This window comes from Frieseomelitta varia, unplaced genomic scaffold (genome assembly GCF_011392965.1).
Source record: "Frieseomelitta varia isolate USP_RPSP 00005682 unplaced genomic scaffold, Fvar_1.2 scaffold_168, whole genome shotgun sequence".
In the NCBI taxonomy this organism is placed as follows: Eukaryota; Metazoa; Arthropoda; class Insecta; order Hymenoptera; family Apidae; genus Frieseomelitta; species Frieseomelitta varia.
The window spans coordinates 426,388-442,598 of NW_025109394.1; the positions used below are offsets into that span (position 1 = coordinate 426,388).

Sequence of the window (16,211 nt, forward strand, 5' to 3'; positions counted from 1 at the left end):
AAAAAAAAAAAAAAAAAAAAAAAAAGAAAAAACCGCATAGTTTACAATCTAATGTGCACATATGAAAAATGCCTTTGACATACGTCCTTAATATTTTCAGTGCACATAACGTGTTATATGTAGTTATACTATGTATAATATGACACTGGTGGTGTATAATACTACAGACCTTAGGTTAGTAAGTTCAAAGGCAATTCTCATGTCACCATTACCCATTTTTTCTACCGAATGATATACAAAAGTACATACTATATGTGACTCACTCATAAAATTTTGTTGCAAACAAAATGTCCTTTCTTATTCGCGATGATTTTCGAGTGCGTGATTTACTTAGCTTGTAATTCATCGTTTGCGTAAATGGATGTTGCGTCTAAAATTATCGCTAATAGGCGCTTTTGTTCATTATAATTAGAATAATATAATTAGAGTTTATCGCTAACATAATATTAAAAAAATCTGATTACTTTTAAAAATTGGAGATTATTTCCTTTTTGAACTGTTCGTTTGACAGTATATCGTGTGTTGTTGTTTTTTTTTTTTTTTGACTTTCTTTGAAACTCCTCGTTTCCTTCCTTTCCTCTCACTGGTACACACCAAAAAGTTACTTCACGTAAATTTGTTTTAAATTTGCCTTTGTTCTTTTTTTTTTTCAATATTTTATACTCTTTATTACGTTTTATTATGCACTTCCCCCCCATCGGGCAATTTAGAGCCAGCACTTATTCACAATACGGAATATTCACTATTCTACGAATTGTAGAACTATATATGTGTATTATGAGGTACACTTACATTGCAAAAAATGATTCTTAGAATTGTATAGATGTTTCAGTTTCCATTTTGATTATTCCAGTTGTGAATTTTACATATCACATTTTTTAGACATCCGTTTCAGTATGTCATTCGTCGATCTTCGTTTTTTTCCTTAACCCCATCCGCTTCGGAAATTTGTACAACAGATTTATCAAAGCAACACATGGTTTCGTCGTTTATTTTTTCCTTCTTTCTCTCTCTCTCTCTCTCTCTTTTTTTGTATTATCGCGAGTGTTGCCAATTTATTCTTTCAATTTTTAATCTTCGAGCTATCTTGATTACCTACAATTCCATTGGTATGAATACACAATAATTCACTTCCTCATGTTTCTCTCTGTTTCAATGCACTAGTGTATTAAGTTAGTGTATTCATTTCTGAGTATAAATCTTTGTAACGTGTCCTCCTCACAATTTTACATGATGTTAATAGATTTCTCTTCTTGAGTAACATTCGTTTAATGTCATTTTGTTTAATGTTACTGCCCGTTCGCGTTTATTAACGATACGATTATACACAATTTACATACGCGGCACTGTGTTTTACCGTGAAGCTTAGAGAACTGTTTCTCCTTGTCAATGCCTATGTTGCATCCCACGAATTTCTTCATTGTTTTTAAACAGTTTTCTTCTTGAGATACCGTCACGACTGTCACGTGTCCTTATACGCGTTCTTTTTTTTCCCTTTTCCTTTTTCTTTTTTTTAAAACTTAACTTTTCACAGGTTCACTGCACTTGTGTCTTGCTTTGCACGCGAAGTCAAGAATTATGGTGATTTATGATGAGAAGAGTCACATGAAAAGTTTGTGGCAGGTCTCCGGTCAATTAACGTTCAACCGCAGTACTTTATTACACGTTTAAATTAATTGGGTGTTATCTAATTAATAATTTGCTTACGTAAGAAATCCATTGTCACTTATATTTCTTGATCATCGACATTTCTTTTTCCCTCTTATCGTTGCGGAGTTCTTTATTACATTGATCAGTAAGAAACAGAATCTTGATCTTTTAAAATCGCTTTCAAGAAGGATTAATGAAAAAAGCAATAGAGAAAACGATCTGATCGAAATTGTCGTCGCTTTCAATGAAACTTGTGTTATATCAAATGAAAATTGTTCCTTTATCTCTGTTCAAGCACGAATATATTTACTGACATATATCTGTTTATAGTAAGATATACATTGGAACAGAGAGTACGAGTTCTTTTTTTTTTTCTAATAAAAAATATACTATCCCTCGATAATAATGACGATGACGATGACGATGACGATGACGATGACGATGACAATGATAATGATAATAACAACGACGATGAAGATGAAAACGATGATGATAGCACTGTTCTAGAATTTATTTTTATTTTACACGAGTAACGGGTAAATCGCCCAAGACTAGAGGCTGAAATATTTTTAAAATGATTAATCATATTAAGACATTTTTCGGGCAAAAAATGATTTAACGATTTCGAGAGGATCATTAACTCATATAATTATCATTTTTTAGCATGAAAGGCATTTAAAGATTCAGCTTGTTTTTTTCTTTATGTTTAATACTCATTTCGAAACTATTCAACTTTTCGTCTAAATCATTTTTTTTTTTTTTTTTTTATATAATTAATCGTATCGAAAATATTTCAGCTTTTAGTCTCGAGTGATTCGCACGGTTAATCTTACAAAATAATGAAATAATGACGTGATAATTTTATTCACCGCGATGTTGATGAAAATGAATTGACTAACGACAACGACGATGAAATTATTAATTGTAATACATGTTAACAATAACGGTAGCTTTACAAAATAACAATCACAACGAGGGACACAAAGGAACACGTGTCATAATAAAGAACTCTGCAACAAATTACTTCTTTGCAATATGTTGGACTTACAGATTCAGTGTCGACTGATTCTTTTATTTAGTTTACGTTAATTCCTAGTTGACCATAAGTGTATGTGACTCCATTGGTGCTGCACTATCATATAATGTGTCTGTATCTTGAGTAGGTTCACCTTGAAGTTGACACTGATTACTCAATGTTCCAGCACCGCAGTCACAAAAGAATCTGAAAATATACATCAATTATCATTTGCCGCTTTGCAATAACATATTTAGTATAGTATATTATAAATTTCTTTTGGTTAATATCAATATTAACAATGATATTTACCGATCGTGTCTAATAAATTCTACATCGTGTCCAGCATGACAGGTTTTTATGCAGTTCACGCAAATTGCATTGCGATCTGTTGTATTGCATGTTTGGCAACGATAGAAATCGTGCATAGGGAACGATGTGTATGACGAAATTTTGTACAAACATTGACCGTTCCCGACTGCTTTTTCAACCGCGTCTTGATTATTAAATATTTTATTGCCTGAAAAAAAAAAAAAAGTGACAGTGAACTATCAGTTCTTCTCGTGTGTATCTAACATTGTAAATGCGAAGAGAAATATATTAACCTCTAGTTGTTGGTTGTACTCCACTTGCTAAACATAGACCACCGAATCTGTTGTTGAAAATTTGATTAAATTCCAACGTAGCTGTGGCATTGTTTGTTATTTCAACGCCAGCTGCTAATCCATCAAAAATTCGGTTTCTCCTCAAGACAGGATGTGACTGTGTAGAAATAAGCACACCTGCTTGAGCGTTACGAAATATATCATTCTCCTCGAGAATACCTGCATCACAAGACTGTTTCATTTACGGAACTTTACTAAAATTACAAATAAAAAATAAAACTTTTTACCTTTGCCGCCGTTAAATATACAAATTCCACCATCTCGCCCGTCGAATATTTTGTTTCTTTTTAACGTAGGATTACTATCGGTTTTAATCCAAACTCCTGCCATTGCATTGTCAAAAATTTCATTTTGTTCGAGTAAGCCTAATCCGCTATTATACACAAGAACGCCACCGTTTTGTCCACCCCATATTTTATTCCCTCGTATTACTGGATTACTTCCAGTCCTGGTATTGCAAAGATAATTAATTCGCAAAATTGAAAAAAAGAAAAGAAAGGAAAATGACCAAAAAAAAAAAAAAAAAATGATTACCTTATTTGTACTCCTGAATACAAATGATTGAAAATATCATTGTCTTCTAGTTTCCCATGTCCATTATCGTAAAAATAAACTCCAACTTGTTTTCCACTATGAATACGATTTCTTCTTAATACCGGCGTTGATCCTGTTGTTATCCAAACACCTGCTAGTGTATTTGCATATACTTCGTTCTCTTCAATTAAACCTTGTCCCTTTTCGTGCACGTATATACCACCATGTTGACCATGATGTATTTTATTATGTCTAACAATAGGATCCGAATTTGTTCTGATCTGTATACCAGCTAAGGCGTTACCATAAATATTATTGTGTTCAATTAAGCCTCTCCCCTCTCCAAATATATATACCCCTCCTTGATGTCCATTATAAATTTCATTTCTACGAATAGTGGGATTTGAATTGGAGGTAATCCAAACACCGGCGAAATTATTCGAGTGAATTTTGTTATCGATGAATTGTCCCAAACCATTTTCATGGACATAAATTCCGCCTGTTTGGCCATGATGTATTTCACAATGGACAACAGTTGGATTAGCACCAGCTTTTACCTCGAAGCCCGCTATTCGATTATTATGAATATCGTTGGCCTCGAAATATCCGAGGCCATTATCAAACGTAAAAATCCCAACATCTCGACCATGATGAATATGATTTCTTCGCATGATTGGATTTGCATAGTTCTTCACCCAAATTCCTGCTAACGCGTTTCTGGAAATCTCATTGTCTTCGTAAGTTCCTTGTGCATAATCGGTGACATAGAGCCCAACGTTTTCACAATCTGATATGTCACAATTTTTCACCACAGGATTTGCTCCTACGCCCGATACGCAAACAGCTGCGCCAACTGAAACGATCGAAAATCAACAATAAATTTAAAAATCCACAAATCTAAAAATCAATGAACAAGTTATTTCATAACGGGGACAATATTACTTACCAACACTCGAACTTCTGATGATACAGTGATCAACCGTGGGACTGCAGTTTTCGCCAACTTCTAAACAATAATGTTTGTGATGCGGCACTGTGCTAGTAACGTCCGGGGTAAATTTTAACGTGAGATGACCAGCATAAGCTCGTTTCGCTCCTTCTACAAACATAACTGTAGATTCACTTTCTCGTTCTAATATAACAGATTCTGCCACGTTTCCAGGTGCTGCTCCGATTAATGCAACGTCGCTGTCAATTACAAGAAATTCGCCTCTGTATATTCCAGCATGTAAGAAAACTAAATGTTGAGGTGCTTCTTCCGCTGTCTGGGAATTGTTCCCACAACAGTTTCCTTGACCACTTGTAGTCGTGCTATTTGATGAAGGGCTGCTATTGCTTCTATATTCGTCTACATAATCTAATGCTCCCTGAACTGTATTAAAGTATGGCAAATTTCGACCTTTAAACTTCAAATCCTGAAATCCTGGCCTGACATGCACTCCTCTGTATAATTGTCTAAAGCTTTCTTTCCATGGATTCGGATAATCTGACTCATCCGGGGATACAAATTCAAATTTACAAGGTGCAGGATTAAATAATGGTAGGTCATACTCATAGACTTGCTGATACAGAGATTTCCACAGCTCCGTATCGTTCGCGATAGTCTGAAAACGTTTGCAAACTTGGGAAACTCTACATAAATCCTGTTCCATTAGATAATTAAATATAGTAAGCAGCACTTCATCTGGTAACTCATACTGAAGGTAATGTGCCGCTGTATTTGTGTTTGTACCTGCAAAACGAGAAAGGATATTGAAAGATTTGTTCTCGTCAAAGTAATACAAAATAACATTTAATTGTTACTACCATCTGTGGATAATGAACAAGTTCGTCTAGGTCGTTTTCTTGCAGGCAAAGCGGAAGAACCAAGAGTAGCTCCTATACTACTGCCACCTGAAGGAGGTAATGCAGAGCTAGTACCAGGAGCAGGGTCCGGATGAGGTGGACTTTTACGCCTTAAGTCATATGGAGATGAGTGAGAATGCGACGGGGAAGGTGAAGGTGCTGCAACTCCAGAAACGCTGGGTGATGATCCTCTTCCACCACTTCCACCCCCAGCTCCACCACCACCTCCTCCTCCTCCTCCTCCACCAACTCCTCCACCAGGAGGTATCTGATTTGATGCTGAACATGGCAAATCGCATGGCTCGGCTGAAACGCAACAATTTCATTAGCTAGTAATATTGTTGTATTTAATTATAATATTATATATATTATATTTAATGTCTTAATTAAATATAATTACATTATATACGTAATAATTTATTACGTATATAAAAATTTATTAAATTCATAATTAATTTAAAAAAAGAATATCCACTGTCTTGTACCGATAATTGTAATTCATTAAATATCCTGTTTCATAGAAGTATATTTATTTTGATCAAAATTAACGTAAATATGTCTTGACATACACACATACTCTTTGTACCTATTTATTTGTCCATTATAAATTTCTATTATAACGCCGTTATTAATTGTTATTATTACAAAATGACAAAAATGAAGAACACAGTTTGCAAAAGAACGTTATAAATATTGGGGCATATTTCCATTATATATACACGATTAATTATTCAACCTTACTCTAGGACAGAAGTGTCATTATCACGTTTAAAAGGCAACTGCAACATTTCCAATGATGTACGAAGAGTACACAACGCGGTTTGGGAAAGTGGAGCATTATACTAATTTAATAGAAAATCTATGGTTAGTGCAATATCAGATTGAGAGATGCTTGACTCCACAGTTTGATGTCAAAGAGAGATTATCGAAATCGCGAGAGCATCGGCCAGCGGGTTTCGTACAGCTGAACGTCTAATAAATGAGAATTACAAAAAAAAGGGGGGTGGGGTGAGAGGAATAGACTTTGAGCCGACATTCCAGAGTAAAAATTGACGAAAGCGAAGTATGCGATATCATGATCGATGTTAGGGGAGGGGGGAAAAAAAAGGAAAGGGTAGTGATAAAACGGGCGAACGTATGTTGATTTTCGGAAACGTCACCGAGGCATATCGGGCTCTGCGTTTCTCGACCATCCCGTCTGAGGAAATCGTGTTCGAAGACGTGTGGGCAGTGGGTTTGACGGAGATCCTCGATCGTCAAAACTGGGGATACAATTCGATAGGAAGCACTGAATTTTGAACTGATAGCACGCGGTATCGTTCGGACAGTTGGCCAATGTGTATCGAAGTAGGTGAAGTCAGAGATGTGTCTTGCCGAGACAGGTGAGCAATGAACCGAGCCTCCGGATGCAGGGGTTCTCCTTACCCGAGGTGGTTCTCGAAGGCAGAGGAATTCTGTTTGCACCTTTCCTTCGGGATCTTCGCACGTAGTTGCGCGACGATGTGAACGACGCACTTGGCATTTTTATCGTGCTTCCCGTAAAATTATGCGAGAAACGGTAAAACAACTAAACACTAAACAATGGCGACACTTCCACCGAGCCCAGCGGCCATCTTCTCTTTGACGGTAGAGCTGCCGACTGGTGCCAGACCGCCAATCGGATGAATTTCTGCTCTTCCCCTCTCTCCCCCGCCGACCTCCCTCCTACCAAAGCGATCCTTCTCTCTTGCCTTCTACCCCTTACCGATTCCCTCTTCTGCAATGGATCGTGACACAAGCAACCAACATCAGTATAGAGTTATGGATACCACGGGCCGAAATACTGATTTATCCTGCATAACCGCAATCCTATCATGTTTCGTTCTGTCGGTGATGTACGTCGCGAGCCTCTATGTATGGAATTCACCGTACAGTAGGTACGTATGACTATTAACAGCCGGATAAACGTCAATCTTTAAATGTCCATTTTGTCGAACCGTGCTATGCTCTCTCTATCGGTCCTTTAACAGTGAACCACAGGAAACCACGAACAAAGTGTAACTGTATTCACGTCGGCTGGGAACATGAATATGTCTACGCTTTGATTCTCCCATTCACGCAGCCGCTTTTCTCGACGAGAATCGAATTCACAGCGCCTCTGTTGGCCAACTTTTTCCTTCGATTTCTCCTGCAATTGGCGCGTCATTTCGAATCGTCCGTGTTGATAATTATTTAAATCGTTTACCAATCGTTATTATATTTTTACTCGAGCTTAGCAAAAAAAAAAAAAAAAAAAATAACAATACTTTAAGAAAAAGTGCGAGATCAATTAAATATCAGTAAAATTTTTTCTTGTTGCAGGGAACATCCTACTGTAATAAAAAAAAGGTTTTTTAGCGTTTTCATTATGTCTCTTATATCTCCTGCTTTATTGTATTTTGGAATAAATGAGAAAGTATTTCAAAAGGTAATTAATTAATTACAATGTTACTTGATTAATGGTAATTAATTACACAGTGAATTCCATATTGCGATAATTACTTTCAGGCAACAATTTGGGAGTTATTGGGTCTACGATGGCCTGGTTTACTTCAAGCAATTGTGATACCATTGTTACTAACAATGATATTATTTCTAGGGCCAATATGTGTACAAGGTTTTAATGGACTTTGGAGATTATATACCGGTTAGTATTTTAAATTGATTATATGTATAAATGTCTGAATATTTAAATCAAGCAATTCAATGAGAGATTATTTTATAAGCATATAATTTAATCTTTTTAGAGCCTATGTATTGGCTTGGAAGTGTACGAACGATAATATGGTGGAGAAATTTAGTAGTTGCTCCTTTAGCTGAAGAATGGACATTTAGAGCATGTATGTTACCATTGCTTTTGCAATGTTTTACACCAACTACTGCCATATTTATATGTCCTTTATTTTTTGGTGTTGCTCATTTTCATCTTGTAGTAGATAGAGTAAGAGCAGGCATGAATCTTAAGCATGCCCTTTTTATATCTTGTAAGTATTTTTTTTTAACTTTAATTCATTCCAAGTTTATAAGTATATAAATCTTTTTGATACTTTTTTGGTATAGGTTTTCAATTCGTATTCACAACATTATTTGGAGCATATGCTGCTTTTCTTTTTGCTAAAACAGGTATAGTATAATTTTGGTTAATTTTTTAATTTAATTTTACATGTCTTTTCACTTCAAAGCAATAAACTTTTTATAGGACATTTAGCAGCGCCATTTACGGCACATTCTTTTTGTAATCACATGGGATGTCCTGATTTTTCTGAAGTTGTTGCAGTTAAAGATCCATTAAAAAGGGCTGGACTGTTTTCTTTGTTTGTAATTGGATTAGTAGCTTGGTGTTTTTTATTGACACCAATGACAAATCCAAGGTTATTTTATAATAATTTATTTTGGCATAAAAATTTTATATGAGTGTGATTTATTTGCAACAATGTCACTAATGTTATGTAAATCTTTTATAAAAAAAAAACTAGTCTAACTTGAACTGATATCATTTTAAGAATTTATATTGCATGATATTTTTTAAGAAGTGTTTGTTACTTAACAAATTATATTTCATACAAGATAACGAGACTGTTTAGCAGGTTACGTCATAGGTACAATTTTATCAAACACAGATGTACTTCTGTAAGTTAGAAGCTAATTCGCGCAATATGTTTTAGTTTTAATTTCTGATCAGGTTTTGTATAATTATTATTATACAAACAAGTTACCATAGGCGAGTTAATCATGCAATATAGAACTAATATAAAATCACCGTAGTGCCTCAAATTTAATTCAATTTACATAGTTATACTTATGAATGCCAATAAAACTTTAGGCAAAGTTCTTGAAATAAAGATGTTAATAAAATATTGTATAGTTTAAAAAATATGACATTGTTACAATAAATAGTGTGTTATTTTGAATTGATAAAAAGATGTTGTTTCCATAAAAATATATCTTTTTGGAAATGTTTTGTGATATATCGTACAAGTATAAAAAAGTTTTTTATTTTGAATTTACTTAAGTATTTTCTACTTATATATACAGAAACATATTTACATTCATGTAAGAACTAACAATACATACATTTACTGTTTATTTAAATCACAGAAATAACAGATAACAGTATTACAACATTTGCCATAAATGTGTACAACTATTTATATAGCAAAGAAATATAAGGAAATATATAAAAGTTTAAATATTGAGATTATATCCTTTTATCCAAGAAAGATCATTTTAGAACATCATTGTATGTTTCATATAAAATCTGTATTTGATCTTGTATCTATATTTTCTATCTCCTTTGATGTATACATTTTAATCACAAGTTATTGTTCATAAGTTTTTCGAACAGAACAAAATTTGAATTGTTAAATAAAAAAAAGCAATATGTAACGTAAAATTTCAAGTGATGCAAAGAGAATGCATATTGTTTCTTATTTCAATTAATATACTTATTTACAAATATTTTATCCTTACAATTCTTATAAAGATTTACATATTGTATTCCTTACAAACAAGGCTATTTTTATTTCTATTTTTATTTAAATTAAAAACGTTAAAAAAATTGTTATTAGGAACTGTAACTGCAATTTCTATTAATAAGTAATAGCTTGAAATAAATAAATCATTTTTAAGTGTAAAAAATTAGTTTTTGAAATTTCTACAAAATGCATCTTTTTGGTATTACCTTCATACCTGACTCGCAGGCCCAGGTGTTGCATCAGTATTTTGTGATTGATTAAGAAATAATACATTGCTAGTTTTTATACTTGGGCCTGTAGATATAAGTGAAGGACACGGACTAATACATGGTGTCGAGGAATGACTGTTACTTAAATCACATTGATCTAATAATTTCCAAAGTTCTTCTGGTGTAGGTCCACCAGAGACATCTATAATCAACACGTTTTGATGTTAATGTTACAATTGACGTTATTAAATTCACTAGAGAAGTTAAAGGTAATCATGTTACTTTGAGTGGAGGAGAAAGATGGTTCTAAAGCTGTTGTGAGGTCCCACATCTGAATGGTACCATTAGAATGACCAGTGAATATAAAGCGCCTGGGTCTTGAACCCATACGGCTAGATCCTTCGCACTCATGTACGTAAAAGGAGCTTATAATGCTACCATCCACTGATTTGATTACACAAACTCTTTTTCCATTTGACGCTAAGCGTACGAATAATTGATCAGTCTCAGGTACAACTTTTTGAACAAAGACTTGTTCATCATCTTGTTCACCAAATGGTCCTATGTTTTGAAGTATGACAATTAACTTTTGTTTGTTAATTTATAATAACTCATAATAATTTTTCATATAATAACACACCAAAATCATTTCCAGCATTGTAACTAATGCAAGATTCGATTGCTTCTAACGATACAATTTTAAAGCTAGCTTCAGGTGTTGATCCGGGTTGAGTAGAAATCATTCCACGAAATCTCGTTACTGCCCAACTTCTAACATGATTGTATTCAGAACATACGGATACTAAATACTTTTCTGACAATGTTACCTGTAATATAATTTATTTATTACATATGTAAGCAATTTGTAAATTTATTTTAACAGAAATAAATGTGATACAAACATACTTTTGTTACACTACTTTGATGTACAGTAAATGTTTGAAACAATTGTGGGCCATGTCCTACAGTTTCAGGATGTTGGACTATAACTCGAACACTGCCAGATTTCGTACCATATGCAATTTCAATCCAATTACCACAGACAGCTGTATAAAAAAATTATAAAATTATAACATACCGTTTCTTTTTAAATTATTTAAATCTTTTAATGTAACTACATGTCTTAATATTAAATATAAATAACATGATACCGACATGTATTAAAAATTGTAATAACGAAAGAAAATATGTATTTATAATACATGTTATGATGTGTATTGTTAATAAATAACCTACGTACATATTACATGCGTTATAATGTTTAAGAAAGAATAAATATTGATAGACATTTAAAACATTTTTTAGGTAGGAAAAGATGTATATTATTTATATTTTAATAAAACTTTATGCATATATACTGGAAGAAATGATATATGTATGTATGTATGTATGTATATATATATATATATTTACAATATAGGCTACAAACAAAATAATGTGATTGATATGCATTTGGTATTGTTTAAAACGAAGAATAATTATGCAAGCAGAGGCACATGTTGTCTATTTTCTTCCCTTCCCCTCTCAGATGTCGTCATAAATACGTTACCATACTCTTAACATGAAATAAGAAAATGATGAAAGTGTTATAAGTACAACTGGATGCATAAGGATAGCGGGGTGTGCAGTCTAAGACGAAAATAATTGGGGTTTTAAATGTATTTTTAACCCTAGTTTTTTAAGTATACATTGTTTTTTGTTTAATTAATAGTGATATAAGTAAGCCCATTTTTTATGTGTATGTAAATATATGCTTAAAATTTTTTTATTAAAAGTGCTGTTAGAAGCAATATGCAAATATGGATTTGTGCCTTGGTTTGATACAAATTGATAAATTATATCTGGAGAGGAAGGGTATGGATACTAATATTCAAAATAATGTGCTATGTTCAATGTAATATAAAATGTAGAGAAATTTATGTCAATTTGAACTTATGACTTGAATGTGAAAATATTGTAGAACATTGTCATATTGACCCATACTTGCCTTGTGCTATTTATCCAGTTGTACGAAATCATGAAGCAAAGAATGTAATAATAAACTCTTATTAATACTGAAATATAGCATTGAACTTTACAATAGAAGATAGTGTTTGTATTTGAACAAATGTGACCCTTATTGATATGTTAAAACAAAAGAAAATTATAACATATAATGAAATTTATGATTACAATTAATTATTAATATATATAAATAGTAAAATCGCATAAATTAAAAAATGTAAAAAAAATATACAAGTGACGTTTGTTATTACATTCCTCAATACAAGCAGATTTAATAATTAAATTTTAGTCCACTTATTTGTACGTCACTGGAATAGATATTTCTGGAATACAAATACTGTAATATTCAATTTTATGAACCATGAATTAATTATTATTTACCTAGAATTTTTATGTTTAACTATTTACCAGAATAATATTGTGGTATGAAAAATGAATACTCGAACTTACATGTTTTTGGTGTTAAATATACAGATATGGCTGTAATAGGATCATAATTTGGATCACGGTATAATTCAGTTACAAGTAAGTCATTGTCCTTCATTCTTAAAGGAAATTTTTCCATGTCTGAAAATTAATTTTATATTCATTCATAATTATGAAATTTATTTTATCTTAGAAGTACAATTTATATTACCAATGTAATAAATAGACCCATTGTTGCATCCCAATAGAAGAAATGAACCAGCTGTGTCAAATGATAAAATAGGTACTACATCTTGTATTTGCCAATGATGTGTCATAGCATGCCATACCCCAATTTTATCAGTAGGAGATAGAGCAACTAATTGACTTCCAATAAAAAATAAATATTCCACACGAACATTTAAATTAAATGTGCCAATATTAGTCTTCATCCCATTTGCTGAAATACTCCATAATCTGACCTGATTTCCATAAGAAATTGCAACCATTTTAACATCTCCGCTAGTACTTAATTTTGATGTTATTGCCACTCTTTCAATTACTGATTCAATGTGAGGACTAGTAAATGCATGTTGCCAACCAGATGAGTCTTTAAGTCGATAACATGTTATAAAATGTGCATAAGCAATTACGATCCAATTATGATGTGCTTTTATGATCTGAACTCTTAAGGGATCAACCCAGGATGAAACTATATAAAAATACATTTGTTAGTTCTTTTATTGGAATTAACAAACTAATCATATTTGTTTACCTTGTTGAGGCCCAAATACTAAACTTATATCATTTTTATATAATTTATTTAGGTCTGCAGAATTATTTCTAACATGTCTCAAATCTAGAGATGATGTACGTGAATGTGGTAAGCCTTTTTGTTGGATTCTATAATCTAATGAAGAATTTCGTATATGACTGCTAAGTACTCCTTTATGATTTTGTTGTCCTACAACATGTCCAAATATGTATTAAATATTTACAGCAATTAATAAATGAATTAAATTAATGAGTATTTATTTAGTACCACTGTTACTATGATTACTAGATGTTCCAGGAGTTGCACTTTGAGAAGTAGATGGTACATCCACTCTAGAATTAACGTTATTGGTTGGAATTCTACCATGAACAGATACATCACCTACATTTGATGCAACAGTAGCAGGTTCTTGCAATGGTATACCTATATTTAATAATGCGAAATATGATATATGAAATATATTTTACATACTTTTTTTTCTTCTAACAGAGGATCGATTAATCTTACTTGGTGGTGGTAAATAACCATAAAACAAAACATCTCCACAGGAAGACTGAGTTAAATCTTCACATAGCATTAATCTCTTAACCAGTGGGGTAATACCATAATATTCAGCTTCGTGTCTCAATGTACGAAGATCTACATTTTTTAAATCAATATCCTTTGTACGAAGATAATTTAATATAATGGAGAATAGTTTTGGATCTCTATCTATAAATAATGCACCAATCTCATCTCTGTGACTGGCAATTCTGTTACTTAATAAAGCTGTAAAAAATGAGTCTGGAATCCATGTTAGCGTCTGCTTTGATGTTGAAAACCTGGATATTAAACAATTTTAGATAATTACAAAAATAGCTTATCTAAAAAAATCAGCCTTCAAATTATACAGTGACAATTATTGACTAACAATTAAAAGAAATTAAATGTTTATCGTATATTTTCTGAAAGCAATTAAAAATTATTGTTTGTACCTTGTTCCCCCAACGTTCAAATGCACAATATCACTAAGTCCAAAAGAAGGCGGTACAGCCATTATTATAAGTGATTCAAACGCTCATTTTCATTTTGATAATACATTATATAGTATTATTTTAATACTTATAAAACAACTAGAGAATCACAGTTTACTTTCAATAGGTTAGGAATAGAGAGTAATTTCAGCTTATGTAGCTGTACAAAGTGCACATGCGTCGTAAGCGCCACTAAAATGAAATTAGTCTTTAGACGAAATTTAAATAAATAAAAATAATTAAGATAAGAAATTCAATTTCATTATCAAATATTAAATGATAGAAAATAGAACGATAACTAACTTTTTAACATTATAAATATTTATTAATATAATGAATAATTTTATTGAATTGAACGATTGCTTAAATATTTTTTTCATCAATGTGAAATCTATATTTGTATTAATATCTTGTAGTATTATATACATATATTTTTAGATTGGTTTCAAATATTACTATAATCATGATAGTTGAATCTTGAAATGTTTAAATAGATTTGTGAGCAAACATCTGTATACGAAGTACAGAAAATTTTGTAACATTCATATAACATGTAATCAAAATTTTCCACTAGAAAAACGTAACTGTATTACGTTGCGTTAGAAAAAAACATTCTATACTTGTCAATTTAATCAATTTCATTTCATTCAAATTTTAAAATTAATCTTAAAATTAATTTTAAGATTAAGCAAATTTTATTCAAATCAAATTACAGCGCGAAAGAGTGGAAAAAATATTAACGAATAAATATACAGTATTTGATTTACTCATTCCTAGAAGCATTCTGATAGGATACTGTTTAGACAGCAAAATTCTTATTTGTCCGCGTTGTGTTCCCCCCTTCCCCAAATTAGTTCGTGGCGCGAACCTGTTATTGAGGTTTAGTCTATTGTTGAAAATCGTGGCGTGAAGGTCTGTTATCATTATGTGTCATTTAATTATGCGATATTTTCATTGTCACCCTTCGTACTCACATTACTATCAACTTCATTTAATTAATGTACGTTTTTATTCAATAATTCATAGAATATTACCACTATTTATCAGTAAATTACCTGTTTCCTTTTGATCGTCTTTCTAGTTGTCACATTTATATATCTATGTTATATTATGTATGTCGTATTTCGGTATGTTATAAGCTTTTAAAAGGACATTTGATTTTGATTATTAGTTTATTTTTATGTAATTTCTTTCTGTTATACATTTATTTCAAAATGTTGCTATTTTTTTGTACAGATTATTGTTAACGGTTTTAAAGAACCGTTATAGTTCTTTGAATGAACATTTGATTTATTATATTATACATTTGATTTATTGTAGAAGATAGACGTGTTTATATATTTGAAGATAGACATGTTTATATATTTTTTCGTTTTATTGAAAGAATATTTATGTTATTAATCATTTTTGGGACAATGTTACAACGGACATGTTTGAATATCGTACAACTTTAACGGACAACGAAAAGGGCGCCATATTTGATCAATACGAAACATATTTAAAACTCTAATACCAAACATTCCGAGTTACAAATTTTTTAACATATTAACTATACATTATATATTTTTAATATGATATTTCTCTATTCGCGATACTCTTGTAC

The 16,211-nt window shown here is 31.9% G+C and overlaps 3 protein-coding genes across 4 annotated transcripts; 1 reads left to right on the forward strand and 2 right to left on the reverse strand.

The window, feature by feature from the left end:
* Window positions 1-651: 651 nt before the first annotated feature.
* LOC122538631 (F-box only protein 11) lies at window positions 652-7,268 on the reverse strand. Its single transcript, XM_043672882.1, has 8 exons — window positions 7,135-7,268; window positions 5,671-6,015; window positions 4,811-5,596; window positions 3,865-4,717; window positions 3,558-3,778; window positions 3,271-3,489; window positions 2,978-3,185; window positions 652-2,872 (listed from the first exon to the last, which is right to left on the reverse strand). Exons 1-8 carry the CDS (start codon window positions 7,229-7,231, stop codon window positions 2,743-2,745), a joined length of 2,859 nt encoding a protein of 952 aa, XP_043528817.1. The 5' UTR covers window positions 7,232-7,268; the 3' UTR covers window positions 652-2,742.
* Window positions 7,269-7,470: 202 nt separating this feature from the next.
* Window positions 7,471-10,066, forward strand: LOC122538633 (CAAX prenyl protease 2). Its single transcript, XM_043672885.1, has 6 exons — window positions 7,471-7,625; window positions 8,050-8,155; window positions 8,236-8,374; window positions 8,475-8,711; window positions 8,788-8,850; window positions 8,927-10,066. The coding sequence occupies exons 1-6, from the start codon at window positions 7,471-7,473 to the stop codon at window positions 9,139-9,141; spliced, it is 915 nt and encodes a 304-aa protein (XP_043528820.1). The 3' UTR covers window positions 9,142-10,066.
* A 338-nt stretch (window positions 10,067-10,404) lies between these two features.
* LOC122538632 (BTB/POZ domain-containing protein KCTD3) lies at window positions 10,405-14,789 on the reverse strand. 2 transcript variants are annotated; one of them, XM_043672883.1, is made up of 11 exons: window positions 14,570-14,789; window positions 14,103-14,416; window positions 13,863-14,018; window positions 13,596-13,784; window positions 13,053-13,532; window positions 12,866-12,982; window positions 12,399-12,404; window positions 11,318-11,457; window positions 11,052-11,238; window positions 10,694-10,972; window positions 10,405-10,613 (listed from the first exon to the last, which is right to left on the reverse strand). In XM_043672883.1, exons 1-11 carry the CDS (start codon window positions 14,629-14,631, stop codon window positions 10,411-10,413), a joined length of 2,133 nt encoding a protein of 710 aa, XP_043528818.1. In that variant the 5' UTR covers window positions 14,632-14,789; the 3' UTR covers window positions 10,405-10,410. The 2 variants fall into 2 exon arrangements, with proteins under 2 accessions (XP_043528818.1, XP_043528819.1); XM_043672884.1 differs by lacking the exon at window positions 12,399-12,404.
* Between the last annotated feature and the right edge of the window lie 1,422 nt (window positions 14,790-16,211).